General features: G+C 35.5%; 1 protein-coding gene across 1 annotated transcript in view; it reads left to right on the forward strand.

Annotated features, from left to right (window-relative positions):
• The window catches only part of LAMA2 (laminin subunit alpha 2), a 604,135-nt gene that overhangs the window by 500,997 nt on the left and 77,261 nt on the right, over window positions 1–25,877 (forward strand). The window contains exons 37-41 of the mRNA XM_057737971.1: window positions 1,138–1,348; window positions 8,855–8,971; window positions 9,679–9,842; window positions 11,080–11,218; window positions 25,438–25,540. Of these exons, the coding sequence (XP_057593954.1) occupies window positions 1,138–1,348; window positions 8,855–8,971; window positions 9,679–9,842; window positions 11,080–11,218; window positions 25,438–25,540 (734 nt within the window). The remainder of the gene's footprint in view (window positions 1–1,137; window positions 1,349–8,854; window positions 8,972–9,678; window positions 9,843–11,079; window positions 11,219–25,437; window positions 25,541–25,877) is intronic.

The raw sequence follows: 25,877 nt of genomic DNA on the forward strand, positions 1-25,877 counted from the left end.
CTCTAAAACGGATCAAAGGCATGTTTATACCTATATATAAATGATCTTATTTTGCTGCTGTCCTTTCTGCAATTAAGCTAATGGGCTTGCTTTATTAATTTCCTGTGTTAGGGGCTTTAAAACTATTGTTTTTGTTTTAATAAGAATATCTTTGGGTAAAGTTATAAATTTAGCAGGCCATCCTATACACTTTGTCATCTTAGGAAATACTGAATAGCAGAATTGTCAAATAATACATGCCTAATGCTATGAAATAAAGGTTGGGGATTTGAGGCTGTGAATGATGATAGTGATGCCAAAGAATCCCTGTACCGTACACTCAATTTAAAAATACATTTTTACATTCATAGTCAGCTAACTTCAAAGTGATGGTGTTATTAATAATCAAATAGTATATGCTAAACCAGCAACATCAGCAACACCTGAGAACTTGTTAGAAATATAAATTATCAAACCCCACCCTAGACCTACTGATACAGACACTTTTGGGATGAGGCCCAGCAATCTGTTTTGACAAGTGCTTCAGGGGATTATGATGCCTTTTAGTTTGAGAACTACTGTTTTTCAAGTGTTTAGACTTTCTTAAAGGGCTCAGATATTATCACTTTAGGAAAACCATTAAGTTGAATCCAGGAAACTCCCAGAATACTCAGTTCAAAGGGAAAGTAGGTCAAAATTATGTCATATTAGCATGTCAACAGCATGGCGTTATATTCACAGTTTCTAACCAAACATGTCACTATTCATATCTTATATTCAAAATAACAAAGAAAATATCTCATGGTTAATCAGGTTGATTTTTTTTTCTTTTGGTGTGTGAAGTAAATCATAAAACTGATTACATCAACCAGGTTATGAGAATAACATGAGATCCTTTCCAAATGAAAATGTTATATTACAAATCAATTTAAAATGTGTGGATTTTTTTGTGCTTTAGTTTTAATTATAAATGCTCTTGCCACTTTTCAGCTATTGGTTTTCAACTTGGTTTAGCACACAGTCAGTCTGCTTTAAATATTATCTTGTTTTTCCATAATTTTTTAATGTTAGTATCTCTTTGTAACACTGTTTAATACCAATAAAACCCGAGGCAGTAACAAGGGCTTATTGTCTTTTATTGGGCTGGGGTGTTTATAGAGCTGCAGAAGGCCTTCTGAAGAAAGTAAAGAAGCTGTTTGGAGAGTCCCGGGGGAAAAATGAAGAAATGGAGAAGGATCTCCAGGAGAAATTGGCAGACTACAAAAGCAAGGTTGATGATGCTTGGGACCTGTTGAGAGAAGCCACAGATAAAATCAGAGAAGCTAATCTCTTATCTGCAGAAAACCAGAAAAACATGACTGCTTTGGAGGTGAGTCTTAGAGGCTTTTTCATCTGAACCTGGGAGCATGGGGTTGGGGTTTGACCATGGCCGAGTAAGTTAAATTGACGCAAGCTGATGCATGTTTACGAGATCAAGTGTGATAACTCTGAAAAGAGACTTCCAAGAAGCAGAACAAGGAATGATCCTTCTTTTTGTTTTTTAATTAATGATCATTGCCCACATAATAAAATTTAGATAACATAAACTATTTAAGATTTTTAAGGGCAGTGTGCTACACAGTGCAATGAGATCTTTACTGGGAGTCTGGGGTCCTTGGTCTTGATGACAACTGTGCCACTAACTAGAAGTACAAGCTTTGGCAAGTCAAAGTCTCAGAGAATCAGTCTCTTAACTATACAATGAGTGCATTATACTGGAGCACATCTAGAGTTTCTTCAAGTACTAATAACATATGATTTTAAAATCCACCCAATTTAATCCACAAACCGTGGTTTAGACATCTGGCTGCCATAAATCACAGACATGCCAAGGATTTTCTAATGGAATCTGGGCACAGAAAAAACAGCTCTCTGCGAGACCACAGCTTGGGAAGTTTTTGGCTCTCTTCTTCTTTTGCAACGTGTTCTATGAAAATGATACTTTACAAGGGACTAACATGAACAGATCAAGTCTGAGTTATTTTTCCCTCCTTTTCCTCAGACAGGAGATAGTTCTTTCTTCAAGAAATGATAGGCAGCTTCTGCCTTTTTTAGAGTACTAATGAAGCTATAACCAAAACAGATCCTTCCATCCATTCCTTCCTTCCTCCCTTCCTTCCTACTTCCTTTCTCTCTCTCTCTCCTCCTCTATTTCATTTCTTTCTTAGTGTTTAACATAGCAAACTGATCACTTTTCCTAAGCACATATGATGGCACAAACCTGTATTTGACAAGAAAGGAAGAAAGGAAGAAAGGAAGGAAGGAAGGAAGGAAGGAAGGAAGGAAGGAAGGAAGAAAGGAAGAAAGAAAGAAAGAAAGAAAGAAAGAAAGAAAGAAAGAAAGAAAGAAAGAAAGAAAGAAAGAAAGAAAGAGAAGGAAGGAAAGAAAGAAAGAAAGAAAGAAAGAAAGAAAGAAAGAAAGAAAGAAAGAAAGAAAGAAAGAAAGAAAGAAAGAAAGAAAGAAAGAAAGAAAGAAAGGAAGAAAGAAAGAAAGAAAGAGAGAGAGAGAAAGGGAGGGAGGGAGGGGAAGGAAGGAAGGAAGGAAGGAAGGGAGGAAGGGAGGGAGGAAGGAAGGAAGGAAGGAAATGGCTTCCTCACCAGAAATAAACTTACCTTTGTTCTTTTCAAAGTATTTGACCCCAACAGGTCTGAAAACAGCAACAGACATTTATCCCTTCTAACATAAAAATTTACCTTCAACTGTAACTGAACACTCTCTAGTATATATTACGCTCTCAAAACTGTTTGTGGAATGACAGTTAAATGAAAAAAAATCTGGATTTTTTTATCCATTCATTTCTTTTCATTTTCCTTTAGATTAAGAAGTAAAAGCATGAATTAATTTTTTAATAGAATTTTTTTTCTGGGTCCCTCTCCTGGCACTTAGCCTTGTCATTTTGATAGAGGATTGAGGAGACTCACTGATGTATCTAATCTTAACCAATTTGGAGTCTGCTGACATGCTGGCAATATTAAAGAAAAAGCACTGTCTTGTTAGGCAGGATGCTGGGCTGCCTTCAAATCACAGGCTCCCACATTATTCATCTTGCTTGATGACACACCAGTGGCGTAACTTACCTGGAGGTGCACCGCTCCATTTTATGGCAACAGTTTAACAAATTAAAATTACCTGTGTGGAAAGTATAATAAGCATCTGGGAAGTATTTCAAGAAGAGTTATAGTGGCACAGTAAATGGTGCTTTTAGCTATTCTTTCATTTCAGTGATGTTTAAAACCAAGAGCCATCATTCTTGGGTACCCCTAGAGATGCCTGGAGCTTATGTAGTCAGTATTGAAGTCTAAGGGGTCCTTTCTGTATTTTCATTTTATATGTGATGCTTAGCTAAAGGCTCATTTAAAATTTACTAGAATAAATAGATAAACTGACTAAATTAATATGAATAAGGCAGAGTTATTTTAAGTTGCTTGCCAAGGCTGATTAAGGTTGATTTCCAATGTTGATGCTAGACTGGCCTATAAAGAATCACCTGTTTAGTGTTTGCTAAACAGATGGGTCCCCTGGGCTCCCACCCAGAATCTGAGTTAGCTGGTCTGGGGTGTGGTCCAGGGTCCATATTCTAAAACATCCCTTCGTTAATCTGATGTACTTATAGATTTAAGAAGAACTGATATGTTGTACCCATTTGATTGAGTAATTAGTTGTGTTTTAAATGACTTCACTGAGCCTGTGTCTACAAAAAGGTGATATAATTAAGAACCAATACTTTTTTTTATTTTAAGGAGGTAGGCATGTAATTTTTATTATTAAAAACATTTATCAAGCCTCTACTAAGTTCATGAAATGTACTAAGCAAAAACTGAGTATATCAAACCCTGGTCCTCATGGTGTGGTCCTTGGAACAGCAGCATTAGCATCACCTAAACACTTGCTAATAATGCAGATTCTCAGCACTGCTCCCCAAACCTATCAACTCAGAAACTGGGAGTGGAGCCCAGCAACCTGTGTTCTTAAAATCCTATCCATGATTTAGCCTTAAGCTTGAAAGCCACTGATATTGATATAAAGAATCAAACACCATCTCTGATTACTTCAGATGACTTGTATTTAGTGGGAGGTTCACACAAGTATCATGGAGGGATGCAAAGGAAGGGCATCAAAATCATCCCTGGATTTAGCCAGGGCCTCATAGAGGACCTGACATGTGTGCTACGTCCTGAAGAGTAAGCTCTAATTAGTCAAAGTAGAAGAGGAAGAACATTCCAGAAACAGGGGGAAAAATATGCAAACACACAGAGGGGAAGAAAGGGAACACATTTTAGAGAAATGTCAGTGATTTGATAGGATTAGAATGAAGACTGCTTGTGAACTAGTGAGGGGAGAGAAAGCCAGTGAAGACAGAGAGGGTCCAGACCTTGAGTTGTAAGAGAAGTGCATTCTGAGACTAAGCTGAGGAATTTGGTTTTATCCTGAAAGCTATCAGAAGCAATTGAAATATTGGAGTCATGGATTAAAATTATATTTGGGGGACTTTCTGAGTGGTTCATGTAAACTCAAGGATTGGTTTTGTATCAGAAAATAGTGTGATAGAAGGCTAGGAAAGCAGGCAGGGATAATACACAAATGTCTGTTAGACACCTTGTCATTATCAAGGTGCTATTAATAACCAGGGTGTCTGAGGTCTAAGAGAAATGATTCCTGGCCTCAGAGAACTTACAATGTCCTGAAAATTCAGGCATTTTCACCTGTCACTATATGTAACACGGTGATTAATATGGGCTGAGTGAGCCGAGGGGCAAACACAAGATAAGCAATTCAGTTAAGCAAAGTAAAGTGTGTTGAACAGTCTGTCCCCAAATTTACCATTGTAGGTTTGAACAAGAAGGATTTTGAAGAAAGTGAAGAATGAGTTGCTAGATAGAGAGGAAGATAGCTTTTGTAGGTTTTTAATCCACCCCCCCAACAACGCCTCCCACCCCAGCAAAAAGACAAAAACAAAAACAAAAACACACACACAAAAAACGGTGTTAAACTTACAAAGCTCTGGAATGAATTAAGATCTAATTAGAAGTTAAAAGTAGAACTATAACAACTTTGGTGTCTAATATCACTTAACAATTATGCTTGTGGTATACACTTGGAGAATAATTCTATCTAAACATGAGCCCCCCTTTTGCTCCTCAAATGCTCAAAGCTTCCTATCGTCAGTATTTTATATCCTGCATCCTTCTCTATCCATTCCCTGTCTTTATTTTTATAGTACTCATCTTTAAAAGTATGTTATACATTAATTTATTCTTTCATTTTTTTTCCCTCCAGAAAGCCACAAGGAACATGTCTTCTGGCCCACTGTATCTCCAAGGCTGAGAGTAGTGGCTGACACAAAGACAGGACAGAAATATTCTTTCTCAGTGTATAAAGTATCATAAAGCAAACACAGATAAATGTTGTATCGATACTCTTATCAATATTTAGGAGCTCCAAATCTTCATCTTTCCTTAGTTCAAAGCTAGATTTCATTAGTGTCTCATCTGAAATTAGCTACCACTGAAATATCTTTAGTCCCTAGATCATTTCTGCTTCAGTGTGATTAAAAAAAAAAAAACACATTTTGATCTTTGCGTAATAATGGGCCCCCTAAAGTGACTCAAATAGAACTTTTGTAAAGATTCTATCTCACTGCTTAATTGAAACCAAAATGAATGTAGCTCTTCACGTCACATATAGGTGGAAATATTCTCCCTCCTATTGATACAGCATTGATTCATAAATACAAACAAGCCATGCTGAAGAAAGATTCTTGAATGTCTGTCCATGGTCAATTTTAAATCAGTTCTTACAAAAGCTAAGGGCTAAAACTGAAGTTATGTAAAAGAATGTCGAACCTTTGGGAAATAAGATATGACATAACCAGGGACATCAGAACTACCTCTACATTTGTTGTTCGTGAAAGGAGAATGAAATTTCTCTGATTTAGCCACGGATGGGAGTAGTTGAATGAACCAAGAGTCACCAGTGCAAACAGAACTATTTATTGAGGAAACTCTTCTAGGCACTGGAGATAAAGTGATACAAAGACTGTTTTTATGGAATTTATATTATAGTGAGAAAGATAGTCACTAAACCAATAAATAAGTAAATAAGTATATAATATGGCCATAAAGTCTGGAGCATGGGCTAACACACATAATAAGTGACATGCTCTCAGTATATTGCCTGATGAATTAAATGTTATCCTTCATCTGCTAGGTACCACTCAATAGGCTGTACATTTCCTCTCCTCCCTGTGCATGCATCTTGTGATGAATTAGTGTCGCTAATTGTCATTAAATAACCCGTGCTTTTAGCAACTTTTAGAAGAAGCAATTAAGACGGTTCAACCTATACAAAAAATAAAATATCTATGTTTCTATAAGTTAAGGCCACCCTAAAAATATAATTCAGATAAATGAGTGCTAGGAAAAAGAAAATCAGGTAATTATAATAGTTAATTCTGTAGTGTTTACTGTGTGCCATCCTGTGTTCTAAGCCAATTTCTCTCAAATTTTATTGTATATATCAATCATCTGGGGTTCTTGTTAAATGCAGATTCTGAGTTGGTAGTTCCCAAAAAGGCATTGAGATTGTGCATTTCTAAGAAGCTTCCAGGTGATGCCAATGCTGCTGGTCCGTGGGCCTATTTTGAGTATTGAGGGAATAAGCATTTTACATGAGGCTAAATGGAGGAGGAAAGAAGGAAAGGAACTAGGGAAGGGTACGTGGGGAAGGGAACTGCAACTGTAAAGGCTCAGAGGAATAAGATGTGTACAGGCAGCAAACTGAAGTGGTTGGTGAAGAGGTAGGGAAAGTAGGGTGTGGAATTAGCACTATCCCAGTGCAAATAAAAAAGGTGATTTCCACAATTGGAAAGTCAGTGTTTTCACAGCTCAAGACCCAAGCTCTATCATTAGGTAGACTGAGATTCAAATCTTAACTACACTGTACTAACTGTGTGACCTTGGGTAACTCACTTAACTTGTTCAATTTTCTATTCATTTAAAAGGTGATAAACACAGGGCCTGTAGAGTTAGTGTAGAATTCAATGAGCAAAGCTTTTAAACTACCTGGAATGTATTGAAATCTAAGTGAATATATAAACTAGCATTGTTATTTACATACGAGGGTGAGTCAAAAATTATCCGCACTCCAGTTCTGTTAAAACTTTTGTTGGACACACTGTCTTATCAACACTTTCTGTTCAAGGCTACTGTCTCCCCAGTCACTGCTGAGCAGGTATGAACGTGTTACATCAGTTCATTTGTAACTGCAATGTGAGCAAAAATGGATGTCCCACTTGTGATTTGCACAAAAGAAGAGCAGCGTGCATTGATTTGTTTTTTGTGGTCTGAGGGTGTACCTGGTGCCGTTATTTATCAAAGACTTTGTGCACAGTATGGAGAAAATGTTTTGTCACGAAGAATGGATAGAGGAGTTCAAGGAAGGTTGCACAAGTGTTAGCCATGAAGAAGGAGCTGGACACCCGTCCGCATCCACAGCTGATCACAACATTGAGAATACACGTGAAATGATTCTGTCGAATAGACGAGTAACAGTGGATTATGTGGCAAATCATTTGCAAATCAACCATGGCTCTGCCTATGAACTAATCCATGACAGACTTAGGTTTCGAAAAGTTTGTGCTGAAGCCTAAACTTCGGATTAAATGCAGAGGACTGCTATCCAAGCACACTTCTGCCCACATTGTCAACACTCTGCAGAAACTTCGTTTTGAGGTGTTGAAGCATCCTCCCTATAGTCCTGATCTTGTTCCATTGGACTTTCACCTGTTTGGTCCCCTGAAAGCAGCCCTACGAGGATGAAGATTCACTTCTGATGAAGTGAAGACAGTAGTACATTCGTGGCTTGCAGCTCAGTCTAAAGCATTTTTTAATAAGGGAATATGAAAGCTTGTTGACAGATGGACAAAGTGTATTGAAAAGCAAAGAGATTATGTTGAAAAATGATGTATTTGCCTTTTCTAAAAGTTAATTAAAATAAATTATACAGCCAGAGTGCGGACAATTTTTGACTCACCCTAGTAAAAAGCATAAATGGCAATGGCTTAAAATTATAATTGATGCAATGAAATTCACAGGTAAAAAGATGATTGAAAGAATGAGTCATAAATAGAAAGGGGAAAAAAGGCAAAATTATACTCCAAAATGGAGAAATAGCACTATTTCCTTCTCATTGATGTTACTCTTCTAGACTAGGAATGAGTTTCATGTGGTTTTGAGACAAGTTATCAGTTTCAAAGAAAAATTAGTCTGCTCTCTTTTTATGGAACAGTCCATTAAGTTTATTCTTCCATGTGAGAGTTTCTTTTTTTTTTTTTGAAAAGTACTTCCCCTAAGTTCCCTTTAAAATCCAACTTCTTCCAATTTTTACAGAACTCCCATTGAATAAATCTGCTTACATTTATGCTCACAAAACATTCATTTGGACATAGATTCTGGAATTTAATGTCTCGTTCCAATGTAATTCAGTGTACTACCACATGCTCAGTAATGCATATTCAGCACTTACATTTCAGTTAAAATGGATGTCCATCATGCTTTAAAAATATTTTTTAAATCCTCAGCTACCATCACATAACTTTTATTCTCTTGCATGACTTTCTCACAATAGGAGGAAGAAAGTACCTGTACAGGTATTTAAATAAAGTAACTCTTGGAGGGCTGGCTGAGTAGTTTATATCATTCTCATGCAGTCTCACAGTCAGCATAACATATCTTGTTTGCAAAGCCTTGTTTAGACAGCTCAAGAAAGCAAGGAATAGAGGGCTAGATAGGTTTTTTCCCAAAGGGCATTTTGATGTTTTGTTTATACTGTCCTACAGAAAAAGAAGGAGGCTATTGAAAGTAGCAAACGACAAACTGAGGACACTTTAAAAGAAGGCAGTGACATACTTGATGAAGCCAACCGTCTTGCAGATGAAATCAATTCAGTCATAGTCGTGAGTATTGGATGAAACCCAAAGTTAAAAGAAAGATGATAATGACACAAACTCTTATAAATGGAAACCAATGAGACATCTCAGTAGTATAAGCAAATACTGTTATTTTCTTGTGGGCATAGAGTTGTTTTTGCCTTATTCTATTGTGACTGTGCCCATCCATTGGTAACAATTAGAACTTCACGTTATTCTCTCAATAGACATGAATGTCTGGTGAGGTTATTCACACACTCACACCAACCTGTATTTTTTTCACAATGATGAAGGGCATTTCTTGTTCCTAGGACAGCACTTACAATCTGCTACATACTCATATAATATTAGTTAAAAGAAAAGTGTACAACTACAAACAGACTTTTAACATACTATCTAATGCAGTAGATCCTGATATTTGGTGATACATGGTAATAGAAGTACAAATAGTCTAAAAGATCCCAATGACTATCATTTATGCATTTGGACCTACAAAGCAGCTTTTTCTTTTTAAAGATTGTTAGATTCTTCTTGGTATAAATTGCCTTCATATATTTCCTAATCTCGTTCATTAAATAATAGCTTTTACTCTCTATTCTTTTTTTGGCTAGCTTAGCAAATTTAAAGTTTCATAAAAACCTAAGCATGTGTGATTATATCTCCAAGAGAAATGAGTAAATGAGAGGAGGCTTGGATTCACTTACTTAAAATGCCTTCTTTCCTCTACACATTAGTATGTTGAAGACATTCAAACTAAATTGCCACCCATGTCTGAGGATCTAAAAGATAAAATAGATGACCTCTCCCAAGAAATAAAGGACAGGAAGCTTGCTGAGAAGGTGTCCCAGGCCGAGAGCCATGCGGCTCAGTTAAATGATTCATCTGCTGTCCTTGATGGGTATGTCATTTGTGGTTGGAAATGTCTGTGTATCTTGACACTTGTCCAGAAGTTTTGACTAGCAGAAATGGTAGAGAGTTGCTTTCAAATCTTGATTTTTATAATTATGCACATATGAGCTACATGGCCTTTCTGTGGAAAAGACTAATTAGGAGGGTCTGGGCAAAGCTCTACTGGAGAAGCATCAAAAGTCTGAGTTAAAAGTAGATTCAAATATGGCATGGTGGGGAGTGAACACTGCCTTAGGCTACACTTAGAAAAAAAATATTTTCTGTTCTTTATTGGAGAGCACAGCAGTTTCCTTATTAGCATTTTAAATAATAATGTATAAACACACATTCCGCTCCAAATTTCAGTTTTATATTTTTTAATGAAATCAAAACTGTTTATTGTTAAAAGGGTGGCTTTTGAAAATGTGGCTCCATACATAGCCTTTAAGTCTTTTTTTTCCTCTTTTTCAAATTCCAGGGAGACACTACATGTTGCCCTGTGAAATAACAGCTCATTATAGCTGGGATTCTTATATGGGTCAGTGAGGGAGGGGCAACTAGTGAGGTGTGTTTGACTAGTAAACAGCTTTCTAGGTATAACTGGTGTGCTTCCCGTACAATTTTGGGGTTGTCATAACAAAATAGATGTATTAGCCCCAAGAATTTTTTTCCTAAATAAATCTGTATTTAATATACTCCATGTATAAGGTTCTGTTTTGATACTTAATACTCTGATACAAAGGAAAATATTAATGTTTGAAGACCCTGGGGAAAAAATTACATACAACTCATTTTGTAACAATTCTACAACATTTCATAACATTTTGTTTATTTAACATGAAGCGTGGTAAACAGAGCAGCAAGCTAGAAGTCAGCAGACGCAGGCTTCAAGTCCTTAATTAGCTACTTAGTGACATGTTGGTCATGTGATCTGAGACAAGCACTATAACCATCTGGGACTCATTTGTCCTCATCTGAGAAGTGCACCTACTCTAAAGAGATTTTGTGAAGTTCATTCCAGTAATATAGAACAAGTGCTGCGAAACTTGTGAGTGCCTCGCAAATAATATAAAGAATCTTCTCACAGCTCATACTTGTGTGGTGCTCATGGTTGCAGAAATTTCTGGAGGATGCTCTGGGTACTTAAAAATATGTTGATCATTTGGAAACCATATTTATTATAAGTAAGATGTTCTTCATTTGAGTACCAACTGCTCTGATGTTCTTTTTTTGGGTAATCCCAACAGAATCCTTGATGAGGCTAAAAACATCTCCTTCAATGCCACTGCAGCCTTCAATGCTTACAGCAATATTAAGGACTACATCGATGAAGCTGAGAAAATTGCCAAAGAAGCCAAAGGTCTTGCACATGAAGCCACAGAATTGGTAAGAAACAAATAGCATTATGTACTGAGAATGGAGGTCAATCAGTTTGAATAAATACCTAAACGAAACTTCTCAAATTTAAATAAGCTCTGGAAAATCCTAGTAAATTAGAATATTTATTTTGAATCATTTTCAAAGGCTCCTTTTAAATAGTATCCAAAATAAATTCTCAGTGTGCTGTAATCACAGTAGAAGTCTTTTCTCAGTCACCTACTTCTTTCTGCTGCTAAGAAGGGTCTTTAAATTATCGCAGATGCCAAATAGGTTTGTGCCACTAACTCAAATAGGAAAGACCATCAAACATAAGACTCTGAACAGGGAAATTTATCACTGTTATTCCAAATATCTTCAGTAAGAAAGTGCCCTGGAAATTAACACCATTGCTTATAGTCACATATAAATGGATTCTATATAAAGTTTGATTATAAGGTGTACATTTTATAAAACACGCCAGATCGCATGCCTCTAAACTATTATGCTATTTTTATCAGTTGAAAGGTTTACCTTCAAAGCTACTTTTGGCTGCTGTCATTGTTCAAAATATCTTAGAGTTTTAGAGTTCTACATATAGTATATTATCTGAGTATCTTCAATACTAACAAGTCTTCTTCCTTTACATGTAGAGCAACATTTTGTAAACAAGTTATGTGATAAACCGTGGTTACACTATTAATATTTTAGGTCAAATTTCATTTCACAGGAAGAGCATGGTGAATAAAATTGTTCGGAACCACATCACTTACTCCTTTGGCTTCACACAGAATCCCCCCAGTACATGAGAATTTCAGGAGAAAAAAAACTTGATTGGCTATTTGACTATGAATGAAATATGCATAAATAGTGTGTATTAAAGAAACAGATCAGTATTTGCTTTGGTACTGAGCACAAATGCTGTCTTGGATTCCAGGGATATTAAAGGTATTTGGTGCACTCTTAGAGGGTTTATTTTGTGGCCATAGTGAAAACATCATATTCCATCAGCAATTACTGTTGTTTTGGTTTCTCTGGAATTAGCTCCACAAATACCATAGGTTCTGTTTATTTCTTATTCACAATCATGACAAAGTTATTACAGAAACTTCCCTATGTTCAGTTATCCTTTCAAAATGAACCATTTTTCAAACTTATTCGAAGATCATAAGTTCACCATTTTCATCTGACCTATGCTTTATTGGATGACCATTTTCAGCATCTAGCACAATGCCTGACAAATAGTAGGCCCTTGTGAGTGAATGAATGAATGTCATTCTAATTGACATTTTTCATGCCTGTTTACAACCTTCTGTACCAATAAAAATCTCACTATTGTCATTGCTTCATTTTCGTAAACTTCTAACATTTCATTTTAAAGAGCTGTGTATTTTCACCCAAATTTAATATCATCCGTTTACACTTAGGAGACTCTCATTTTCATGCCAACATGAACTATTCACTTTTCCTCTACACTGATGCTTATACATGATAGGATAGCTAAACTCAAACACGGAGCTAGGACAAGTTTTAATGCATTACAGCATGTCCCCTTGTTATTGTTATTCCTTCTCTATAAGCCTTGTAAAAATAATTAAATGTCTGAAGAATTACAAAGTAAGGGCTAAAGAGAATCACTGATTTGTTAAATGGCTATCAGCAAACACACAGAAGACTGATTTGGCCAGAAATTTTGTTGGACTGTGTTTCATGAACAGAATAAAGTTTTAATTTTAATAATTCATTATAATATAGTCCTATTGTGCTGGAAAAGAAATATATTTGCCATTAAATTGAGCAATTACCTAGATAGTGCTAACATTCCATAAATGTAAGAGCTGGCATTATTGCTACAGCTATAGATAAACACAGAAGAGTTAGATTAAGTTTATTATTTATGTATGAAAGAGTCATTTGAGTCTAGTCCTACAAGGAAGGAAGAATGTTTTCAATGAATTAGAAACAAAGGACAGAGAAACAAAGCAGGAATTTATACAAGGAGAAAAAAGACATGTTAGACAAGCAATAAAACAACCAATTACTACTGTGAAGAAAATGGATGTGAGATAATGTGAGAAGAAAAAAAGCGTTGAAAACACCATAAGAAGAAAAAAAAAAAACCAAACAAATCAATAGTGGAATAATATGAAAACATAATTGACAGCATTTTTAAAGCCACTTCACTCTTAAAAATCTGCTTAAGTCTACCTATTTGAAACACACACATAATCAACAATGGAATTGAAACGAAAATATGAGTGAGAAGAAAGTTGATTCTTTATTTTAATTAAATAATGAGCAGGTGGAGGTTATAAACTATTAAAGGTTGCAGTATAGTTCCTACGTAAAGAGTAACAGTCTCTTATCGTGCATATATAATTTATTTAAATATCAAAATGAAATATTATTTTAGGAACAGACATTTTGAGAAAACAAACACTATTTTTCTATTAGTGCTGGGTGGGAAAAATTCTATTATTGAATTATTGGTACAAAAGATTGTTTTCTCTACACACAATCTCCAAGATAACATCTCATTTTGTACCTCTCATTTGTGGGCACAAGGAAAAAGAGGAGGGAAATAGGTCACTCTTTAGAAAATAGAATATGACGATCCAGTAATTTTTTTCTAATCTTAATTGCTTTGATGCTGCAAAAAGTCCTCAGACTCTAAAATAACAGAGAATTAAACCTTCAAAAAAATTTCCAGATCATAGGTGAACTTAAAACCTATACTGTCAACCAGATCAGATTTTAGAAGTAGATGAAAAATAGGTTTCATGTGCTGCTGGATCCTTGTGATGACCACCAGAGGCAATAGGCACGGTGTTGGTGGCACTGGGAAATGAGACCCTCTGCCCTTTTCCACTGGGAAGTTCTTAGATGCTGTGCACTTGAATCTGATATATCCAAACAGCAAACAACAACAACAACAACAACAAAGAAGGCTAATGTAGAATGGATTCCATAGTTCTAGTTCTTTAAGGTCATGAAGAATTATCACACAACAGTAATCACACAATCTCCCTCTATTCTGAAACTTCCTCCTTCCTTTCTTTATTTCCTTCCTCTCTCTCTCCCTTTTGCGAAGTGAATGGAATGTGCTCTGTGATATATACTTCAATGTAGAAAAGGTAGGCAGTCCTCACCTTCCCTAGGTATCTTGCATTAAAAAAAAAGAATCACTTTTTCACTTCCCACAGCAACTGAAGATTTCCTTTTTCTTCTGTACCTTCTTCTTTATACTGCAACCAGTTATTGTCTGAAACTCTCTCTCTCTCTCTCTCTCTCTCTCTCTCTCACACACACACACACACACACACACACACACACACTAACAAACTTCCTTAATACCCTCTAATCCAGAATTCTCTTTCTCAATTAGTCTCAGTCTCAGTGTTTAGTCTGATCTTTACTAAGAATCAGCATTAGAAATTGAGAAGAATTTATACTGGCTTTCAACTCCAGTACATAATGTGGTCTTCCTCTTTATTCTCCAAATTCAAGTTCTGTCACTTGCTACAATTACCCACCATTCCTGGGAGCCATGAGTCTAAATATCTTCAGCATAATCTTTCCAAGGCATATCTAGGAAAATAACATAAAATACAGAAGAAAGTGAAGGCAATTTGTAAGTAATGCATTTTCTCATAGAAACAATGATAGTGGGACAGTCAGTAAAGAATAGTGCTGCATAAGTGATATGTAGGCTTTAGATGAACTAAAGAGGGGGGAAAATCTGAAAAAAATGATATTATACTGGAGGATAATATACCTAAAATTAAGTAAGTTTAAAGCCTTCAACACCTGATCCCCAAAATACATGAACTGCTGTTATAAGTGACTTCCCACTGTTTATTCCTTAATATGAGGAGATTAAAAATCCATAGAAACTTCAAAAGGAGTTTTTTCTTGCTTTAGGGTCAAATCTACAGAGTAAATTGGATTTTTGTAATTTCACTCTTATGTGGCAGATCAGTGGGGAGAAAAACCCTGATAGAAAATAAGGATACTTGAAAGGAAAAGTCAGGGAGCTCTGATAACATGGCAGCCTGAGTTAATTCAGAACCATAATAATGTAAGAAATTCACAGAAATGCTAGATACATTCTAACTCCCCCAAATTTAACACGTACTTTATTTTATAAAGAGGAAACAAAAGGAAATCTAAAAATAAATATGAGAGTAAAACAGAATAGCACATTCTAGAGCTGATACCTTGATGACTTAATGAATTTGAAACAAAAATATAGATCATATGTCTAGGGACTGAGATTTTAAAGCCCAGGCAGGGAGAGAAGACGTCACAGACATCATCCTAAACCTACAAAAGAAGGAGTCTTTTTTGACTAATTGAAAGTATGTGAGACCGTGAGACTTTGAAACAATTGTTCTCATCAAGTAACACTCCTAGTGCAGAACATGCGGAGGAGCCTTGTTTCTTTTGATGCTTCCAGTTGTGAAAAATGTCTCTCATAAGTTGCTAAAACTGTAAGCCTGTGGATTGAAGTCCAGATTTATACCATACATATTTATGTATTGATTGAAGTCCATATGGTACAAGACTTTTCAAGCTAAAAATTTAATGGGGGAGAAGAGGGGAACTGGTCCTGGCTCTTGCAACCCCTAGAGTATCCAGAAGGGCACAGAAAAGTGGTCTGTTTAGATACACTATAAATAATCTAGGCAAGGTATGTAACATGATCCTGAAGTTATTCAAAAATGTGAAAGAGAATATACAATAAAAGTGTTTAAAAGTATTGAAGTGTTAAAAAGAATAGAAAAGAGTGATAAAAAGAATACAGATTACAGAAATTTGTAATAGAAGCAAATAAAATTTGCTTCTAAAATCTTGCTAAAAGTAATAAATATAGGAAAAGAGAGTGAATTAATTGAAAGAGTTGAATATATTACCCAGAATGCAACAAGCATGGGAAAATATAAAAGGAGTGTAAGAAACAAGGAATATAGATTGTAAAAAAGAAATATAAACCTATTAGCAGTTCCACACCTTGAAAAGGGTAAGAATGGGGAGTAGCAATAGTAAAAGAGATACTGAAAATTTTCAAATGCTGGTGAAAGATATGATTTCTCAAGTTAAGGAAGCCTATCACAATAAGTTAAATAAGTCCACACCTGGAAAGATCAGTGTTAACCTACAGAAACTAAAAAGAAAACAACAAAATCTTAAAATAATTTGGGAGAACCGGCTTTGGGTCAGATGTCAACTGCACAGCCGCAGCATCTGGGGCGTTGAAAGATGCCGTGTCTCTGCTGGCCATCTGCCCTGCACATTCTGCTCCCATGGCCTGCTGCCACTGTTCCACTGCTTAGCGACTGGTGCTTTTTTATTCCTACTTCCTTTTGCCAGAAAATAATGTCTCCAGAATTAAAATTTAAGCTGAAAATAGACCTCCAAGGGACAGAAGCATGAATAACTCCATGAGAATTTCACTTCCACTATTTCACAAGTAACATTCCATGATTTTCATATAGGTAATACTTGGTATGCAGTAGCTGATCACTAAATGTAAGTTGCTCCCTCCCATCTCCAAACATTGATGCCAAGAATCTAGAAAGGCTAGGATGCTCCAGATTTTCAGAATGAACAAGATATTTATACTGCCACAAGAGATAGCAACGTTGAGTAGAGAAGAAAATTGCGAGGAAAAAATAAAATGACTTTCTTTCCCTACTTAATTTGAGATCATCTATAAATATTTATTTCAGTGCCTTGTAGGATTTTTTTATTGATTAAATTAGGTTCAAGGGGTGTGCTGGAATTTCCTTATCAGGTTGTAGAAAGAAGATAACAGATCAGAATTTGAGGATTAGAAGATCTGTCTCCAAGTTGAGTGCATATTGTCCATGTACTGAGCCATGTCAGCTAAAGTAATAGCTTTTTAAGAAACTTGGCAGCCTATTCAGATCCCTCCCTTGGCTTAATGCCAATAGTTAATATCATCCCCAAAGCTTAAAACTTATTTTTTAATCTGGTTTATTATTCAATCTCCAATTATCCTTCTTTGATGTAGTTGTGTTGCTTATAATATCTGCTTCTGAACTATTTATTGACAAGGTATTAAGCATTGTCTATATTTTCAATTTTTTCTTTTTTAAGTTTTAAGACCTTTTATTAAACCACATATAGTTATTGTACTTAATATATAATAGCATTATGAAACACACAGGAATAAAGATAAATAGAATTCTTGCCTGTCCTCAAACCAGCAGTAATCATTTAAGTTTTTATTATTTGTCGTGCTAATAAAAATAATACTTTCTAACTTTTACCTACGTAATTTATTCTTTTCCTTTATTATGCCTTTTCCTTTCCTTATTATTTTCTTTATTCTTATTTCTTTTAATATTAGCAGTGTTATTACTAATAATTTCTTCTTCTTTTTTATTAGTTTTTGAGTCCATATGTAGCCAGATTCTTTTGACACCACTGCTTTTGGTCAATAAATCATATGATTAAACATTAAGGTATTTCTAATGAGTATTTGTTTAGAAATGTGGTCATATCTTCTCTTCAGTCTGTCTTACTTAATATTTGCTTTGTGTAATTGGATGAACCAAAATACATAAAGAAAACTTGCAAGGTCATTTGAGTTTTTATTTCCTACATAAAGAACTGTGCAAATATTAGCAGAATACACATTGCATTCAAAAGGCCCAATAAAATATAGTGTCAGTCAAGTTTTAAACTTTAGCTCACATATGCCTTGTATTTTATTCTGTCAACCATTACTTAGAAGTCATTCAAACAGTAATTTTGACTTATTAATATCTATAATCATCAGAATTTAAATTTTGTACCAGTGTAGTGTTAATGCAAAAATAGTATAATTCATAACAGGTATGACAATTGAATCTGTCAGTAAAACCAGTGAGCATTTTTTCTCTATCAGCAATTCAGCAACTTATCTAAGAACTGAGTGATTCACACAAGAGCAAATATGAAAAAGTCAGTGAGGTTCTAAGTTACAAAGAAAAATGTTGAATCTGTGTATGAAAACAGTATTCATTAAACCACCTGACTTTAGTGATTTTCTTTGTGCATGATACATTCACTTGCATCAGTAACTTTAAGAAAATCTGTTGGAAGCAGAGAAACAAACTTCAATTTTATTACCCAGAATTTGACGTATTTAAAAATTCAGGGCATAAAGTGTTAAAAATGAAATCAAAAAGTTTGTCACATCAGTCAGCAACACAGAAAATCTTTGGGGTGATGCTATAATGCGATATAAATTTAAACTAACTTTATTCAAGGCAGCAATGCTTTCAGACCTGCTCTTGGAGATGTCCACCAATAGGAATAAATACAAGAATAAATACAGGCATAATCAAGAAGTGAAATTGCCATGTGAGTTTGATTCTGGATGTTAAATGGAAAGAAAGCCATAAGCCCTGTGAAGATGTCCTCTAACTGAATAGACTTTTCTCCACTGTCTTTACTCAAAATCAAGACTCCTTGTGGTACCCACCCATCCTACCCTCAAGAGCTTGTCTTGTTCCTGCCTCTTGGCAGCAAGCCAGTGGCACCCAGGGGTGCCAGAGCAATGGCTCTCATGCTGTGACTAGTGAAAACCTGCTCTCAATTAGCTACATACTTTTTTTTTCTTTAATATACTTTTAAATCCTCTTTCGATTGTCTTCCTCGGTGTTCTCGTCAAGCTGCAAATTCTCAGTCATGAATTCTGAATTCTCATGAGTAACTTTGGAGATTCTCTAGTTCATCCCTTGGTCTCCTTTGTGTGCTCAGTTGCTTTCAGTCCTCCAGTAACTCATCTAACCCCTGCCCCATTTTAGAATGTTATGCAATGCCAGGGTCTACAGCCTTTCACCAGATTTCTGACCAAAGTCATTCTTTGGATTGTTTCTGATTCACAATTTCACAATTCGCATTCACAATTTCATTTTAGTATCCTGTAGACTTTTAAAATATGGACTATATTAAATTATGTTTAAAATCAATACACATTGGTTTCCTTATTTTAAAATTGTGTGTGATCTTTTTAATTATTACAAACGCAGTTCATGTCCATTATTAAAAAAAATAGGAAATACAGACAAGCAAGAGGGAGAAAATATAAAATGTGCATAATCTCACCAATCACAAGTAGTGACTTTTATAATGTTATCTGTCCATACCTTTTCCTGTGCAAATAGTTTTTGTACAGATGGGTAATTTTTACATAACTGTTTCGTAGCTTAATATATCTAGTAACATCACTTGCACATTTTTCAATATTCCTGAAAGTTATGTCTTTTAAAATGTATATAGAACTAGATTCCACCATTTCTTCTAAGAATTTATTTTATTATAGTAAGGAATTTCTCCCCAATTTTTAACAATACTCTAACATGCCCAAATATAAATTTCTTCTGATATATATCTTACATAAACATATTACAGCTAATTACCAGCCATTACATATACCTCTGCACATTTTGAACAATTTTCTTTATTAAAAAGATTTTAGATTTAAAATCATCTAAGTCACATATCATCTTGACGCATTATCCCCTTTGGAAATGTGCAAGATTTGTCTTCTAAAATAAATTATTTCATAAAAAGGAAGTAATGGAATAGGTTATAAACCACGCTGATGAATTTTCAGCTAGTACTTTAGAAAACAAAAACAAACAAAAACAATTATGCATCTCTCCTTAGCGCCACTTCTTCACTGAATTCAGAAAGTCTACCTCTAATAAAGAAGTTATTTGAGGAACATTTAGAAAAATAATAAAACTATAATATAGAAAGAAATATAAACAATAACTTTTAAATTTGCTTATTTAAATAATGAATCAGTGGGGTGTGGGCTTACCATCCTGATAACTTCAGGCCTCACCTTCACATCTCCTTCCCCTCAGAGAGCCTCCTCTGACAACAAAACACCTAGATATTTCTATGCTCCATTATGGCAGTAATCATTTTCTCTACAAGGGAATTTTTGGTTTGCTTCTCCACTCCACTGCAGTTCCATTAGAGAAGGCAGGGTCTTTCCATCTTTGAATAATCAGAGCTTACTCTGGTGCTTGAGAGAGCTAAAAACTTTTATTGGGTAAATCAGTCAATTCATTCATCTATTAATCAGTGCCATGGTGCCTTAACAAGTCAGTATGAATAAACAAATAGTAGGAAAAAGAAAACTAACATGTATTAAAAGCCAATTAAGTGCCAAGCCTTTGTTAAATCTTGGTAGAATTTATCATTTTATTTTTTCCTGTATCTTTCCTTCTCTAATGATGTTTTAAATTATCTCACATTTTCTATAAATGATTATTAGCTAATAAAATGTGCAGCATCCTACATGTAATAATAGATCCTATTTTGTGTGATATAATAACAGGTTTTAGATAATTTATATATACATATATGTATATACACACAGACAGAGAACTTATTATTTATCAAAATACAGTCTCTAAAAAGCAATAAACAAAATATCTTGCAAGTCTAAGAACCTCATTTATATTTCACATATGCTGTAGACACAGCTCAAAAACTCGGATGTGATGCTTATAAATATGTATGAAATATAATTAGCTTGGAAAATGCTGCTTCATCACCTGTCCTGATATTGTTGATGTGCTTCAGTGACTTACTAAGCGATGTTGGAAAAGGAGCTCTCCAAATTCCAATGAATTGAAACAGTTCTGTTTATCCATAACGTGTTAGTGTTTTCCATCCTGTTATCACATCATTTTAAACCTGGATTGTTGGTATACTGCTTATAGCTGGCAATTGTGCACCATCGGCTCTTTAATATTTTGGAGTTCTTCTTGAAACACTGAAACCTGTCTTATTCCTCCACATCTCTTGAACCCAAACCTCTCATTTCCAATGCACTTGCCAAAGGTTACAATTCTCTTTTCTCTGGCTTATACTATTACAATAGCCAATAGATATCTACTTTTCCTCCCACACAGCTGCCCAATTCCTCTTCCTGGACTGTGGCTCCAATCATATATTCCTATTCAGAAACTTTTAACAGCTCCATATTGCTTATTGTCCAGTTTCCTTAGTCTGACATTCAAACTTCCCAGAAACTGACTCCAGCCTACCCAGCAGCCTTACTTCTTTACACTGCCCTTCATAAAATCTACAGTCCTTTGCAACCGAAATGCTTGCTCTCCCATCCACACATCAAAATTCACTGTCTCCTTGTCTTTCCTTACCTTGTTGCTACTATATCTCCTATCCCCCCATATATACCACCCATTTCCTTACATCTGAGCAAGGAGTAGTTGACTAGGAATCCAGGAGGAAATCACTGGCTTCCTGAAAAACAGGAAAGACAAGATGCCTGGAAGCAAAAGGCAGAGGACACTCCTAAATGCCAGATAGGAAGCTGGCAGCAGGGAGTTTTCTCAGCAGATGGACTTCAGTCAGGATTCACTTGTGTTGCTGGATGCTGGTGCACAGGTCCAATGGAAGATCATTAAACTGATAATCATCCAGTCAGACTCATCAGAAAAATTCAGAAAGGTCACCAATACTCAATGTCAGGAATCAAAGAGGTGAAGTCACAGCAACTTCTGCAGATGGTGAAGGATAATAAGAGAAAATTATGAACAACTTTATGCCAAAAATTAGACATTTTTAATGGAACGGGCAAATTCTTTTTGAAAATCACAAACTACCAAAACTCATTCATAAATAAATAACTTGAATAGCCCTATACTCATTAAAGAATTAAATTTGTGTTTTAAAGCCCTCACAAACACGCACACGTGCGCACACACACAGTTCAGTTCCAAGTGACTTTGCTGGTGAATTCTACCAAACATTTAAGAAAGAAATAATAAATTCTTCAGAGAATTGAAGAAGAGAAAGTATGTCCCACCTCATTCCATGAGGCCAGCATTACTATGATACAAACCAGACAAACATTACAAAAAAAAAGAGAGAGGGAGAGAAAATTACAGACCAAATCCCTCATGAACATAGATGCAAAAATTCTTGACAATGTTAAAACAAATTGAATCCAAATATTTATTAAGATAAGCTATAAACTAGAAGAATATATTTGCAAATTACATATCTGATGAAGTATTTGATTCTGTATTATGCATAAATATCTTTCAAAACTCAAGAAGAACAAATAACCCAATTAAAACGTGGACAAAAAATTTAAACACTTAGCCAAAAAATAAATAAATAAGCACATGAGAAGGTGCTCAACAAATGGGACTTCCTAGGTGGCGCAGTGGTAAAGAATCTGCCTGCCAATGCAGGGGACACAGGTTCGAGCCCTGCCCTGGGAAGATTCCACATGCCATGGAGCAACTAAGCCCTTGCGCCACAACTATTGAGCCTGTGCTCTAGAGCCCGTGAGTCACAGCTACTGAGCGCATGTGCCACAATTATTGAAGCCCACGCGCCTAGGGCCCGTGCTCCACAACAAGAGAAACCACTACAGTGAGGAGCCTGCGCACCACAACAAAGAGTAGCAAAGCCCGTGTGCAGCAATGAAGACCCAACACAGCCAATAAATAAATTAAATAAATAAATAAAAATAAATTTAAAAGGTGCTCAACGTTATTAGTCACAAGGAAAATGAAAACCAAAATGATGTACACACCTATTAGAATGTCTAACATTTTAAAAGACTGACTATATCAAGTAGTGACAAGGATGTAGGCAAACGTAACTCTCATACACTGCTGGTGAGAATTTAAAATAGTACAAATAATTTGGAAAACATGTCAATAGTTTCTAAAAACATAAACATACATCTGCCACATAATCTAGCCACTTCACTTCGAAGTATTCACTCCAAGAGAATTCAGCGTATGTTCATACAAAGATTTGTACACAAATGTTCATAGCAACTCTATTTAGAATAGCCCAAACTAGAAATAATCCAAATGTCCATCAAGAGGTGAATGAGTAAATTGGGGCATATCTATGTAAATAAAAAAGGGAGCACATGTTGAAATGGATAAACATCAAAATAGTTATGCTGAATGAAAGAAGCCAAACAAAAAGAAGAGTACATACTGGATGATTCTGTGTATACAAAATTCTATAAAATGCAAACTAATAGTGATGGAAAGCAGGTCAGTGTTTGTGTGGAGATGAGGGAAGACAAGGAGGGGTAGAAAGGAGGGATTGAAAAGAAATGATGGGCATGTTCTCTATCTTGGTTGTTTGGCAGTTTCATGGATGTGTAAATGTCAAAACTTATCAAATTGTTGATTTTAAATATGTGAAGTTTATTTATACCTCAAAACAGTTGAAAAGTGTAAGAAAGTAGAAAAAAATAAATACTGCCCATCACTGTTCCTAGTCCCTCCACAATTTCCACAGCTCAGACTTTAGCCTCTTTCCATGTTGTCTGGCCCTCCTCCTCCCTCTCACCTCATTTCATTAATTTTTTTACTCACAGCAAGTCAACTCTGTCTCCCTCCTTTACACCCATGCCTCACTTTGCATATCCAAGATTAGCTGTAAACTGTTGGTTGTTAGATACTCACCAGATTATGTTCTTGTACAAGGAATTCACAGCTTAAGGCTATAGGGAAAGCTTGCTTGCTTGCTTTGCCGGTTTCATCTTGTCTCATGAATGGCCCGTGTTATCCTGATGCCTCAAGCAGCATCATTATCAGCATCAGTTATTTTACCACGATTGGCATCTACTGAAAGCTCTTTCATCCTTATCGATTTGGATTTCTGAGATTTAACAACTCTTCTCTCTACTTGGTTTTCTCTTTCCTCATTGTCAGACAGATTGTCAGCTGTCACTTCTGCTGTTTCCATGTGCCTATTTAGAGAATCTTCATCCTTGTTTCTTTGTAATTTCCTTTCTCTAATCTGTTTTGATTCAGGAAACTTGTAACCAAGGGAGTAAGAACGGCATATAGATTTGGAACAAATAGAGAACCTGAGTGGGTGATGGAGGCTTATTTTTTTGAGTAAGGTACATTGGATTTGTGCCATTTATATTGACACTTTTACTTTTTTTTTCAAAATAAATGGCACGTGATATTACTGTACCTAATTCCCCATAGAAACTGTAGGACTAAGAATTTCTGTGTTCTCAGTTAAAGAGAGTGTCCATTTCCCGTAGGATAGTTTGTTCAGGGGTGTCAGCTCTTTTTGCAAGTGCTAAATGTAAATGCACAGTGTCTCTTTTTCTTTATGTAGGTATTTCCAATATGTCCCTTTGTAGATATCATAGTACCATATAATCAATCTGTTCTATGAGCAATAGATTAGTTAAAACTATTGGAATAACACCTTAAAATAAATTTTACCACAACAGTAGCAAGTTCTGTAATCTCTCCTAGTTTAATGTTCAAATAATATGAATGATTAAAAAAAATGTTATTAAGGCGCTGGAGATGTATTTGAAGAGTATTATGTCTGGGCTAAACCACGTTCAGATTTATAACTTCAGCAGTAAGTATTTAGCATTCTCTAGCTCTTCTTGCACCCTGAAATACTCTTCCAATTTAAAATTTACAGGTAAGATCCTATTTGATTTATCTTTTGGTATTAATGTACTATGTAATGACTCTTGAAGAACAAATACTGTTAAAATGGATAACTAAACATTCAGTTTAAAGGATCCTTTTCCCATATCACTCTATTATCTTTGTGTCACCTCTTTTAGTCCAAGCCTCAACAAATCCATCTTTGCTAGGAGATGACTGTGGCTCAGAGATTGTCATTCAGAAGATTTTGTTTTGCCCTAGTACTTTGAAATGCATTCAAAAAAGGAACAGTGTTCTTCCTCATTTCAGCATCTAGGGGACAGGAAATGCTCCCTCACTTACCCCACAACTTGAACAAAATGTGCGTAGGATGTGCTTAGTTCTTAATTTGCTTGACCATTCAACAGCACTTGATAGTACTGACCAGTTATGACCTTGCAACATTGCCAGTCATCATACTCTGAGCCACTTCTGTATCTCTTGACTTCCATAACATCATACCCTTCTAGGTTCTCTTTGCCCTTTCTGGAATCTCAATCACCTAGCCAGCCCCGCTTTCTGTACATGCCTTTAAATGTTGGGGTTCCTAAGCGTTCTATTCTAGGCTTTCTTCTCATCTCTCAATAAACAGTCTCCTGACTTTAATCCCAAATATGTGCTGATAATTTATTATTCTGCGTATGTAGCCCAGAATGCTTTCCTGAAGGTAAACTCTGTGTACCAATTGCCTGCTAAATATCTCTACTCCATAATTCTTTGGTTTTAGATATGTGACACTTCTTTTTCTGTCCACAGGCAACAGGTCCTCAGGGTTCATTAAAGGAAGGTGCCAAAGGCTCTCTTCAGAAAAGCTTCGGGATTCTTAATGAAGCCAAGAAGTTAGCAAATGATGTAAAAGGTTAGTGTGACCTCTTTTAATTATTATTTTCAGTTTAATTGTAGTTGTAATTGGTAGGATATTTTATCACATTATTGAGAAAGTGTAATTGTTGCAGCATGATTTTTATGATTATTTTTACTATCTAGATTTAGTGCAAGTAAACTCTCATCAGTTTTACAGTATTTTGACTTCACATCTCATTTTGCACTGGGCAATACTTCATAATTTTTAAACCTAATTTCTGTAGCATGATTTCATCTGTACCTAAAGTATAGGAACTTTTAAAGTATGATAAATTTTAAAGAGCACCAAACGCCAGCTTTTCTTGACTTTAGAAATTATAGTCGCAAAAGAA

This window comes from Hippopotamus amphibius, chromosome 6 (genome assembly GCF_030028045.1).
Source record: "Hippopotamus amphibius kiboko isolate mHipAmp2 chromosome 6, mHipAmp2.hap2, whole genome shotgun sequence".
Taxonomy (NCBI): Eukaryota; Metazoa; Chordata; class Mammalia; order Artiodactyla; family Hippopotamidae; genus Hippopotamus; species Hippopotamus amphibius.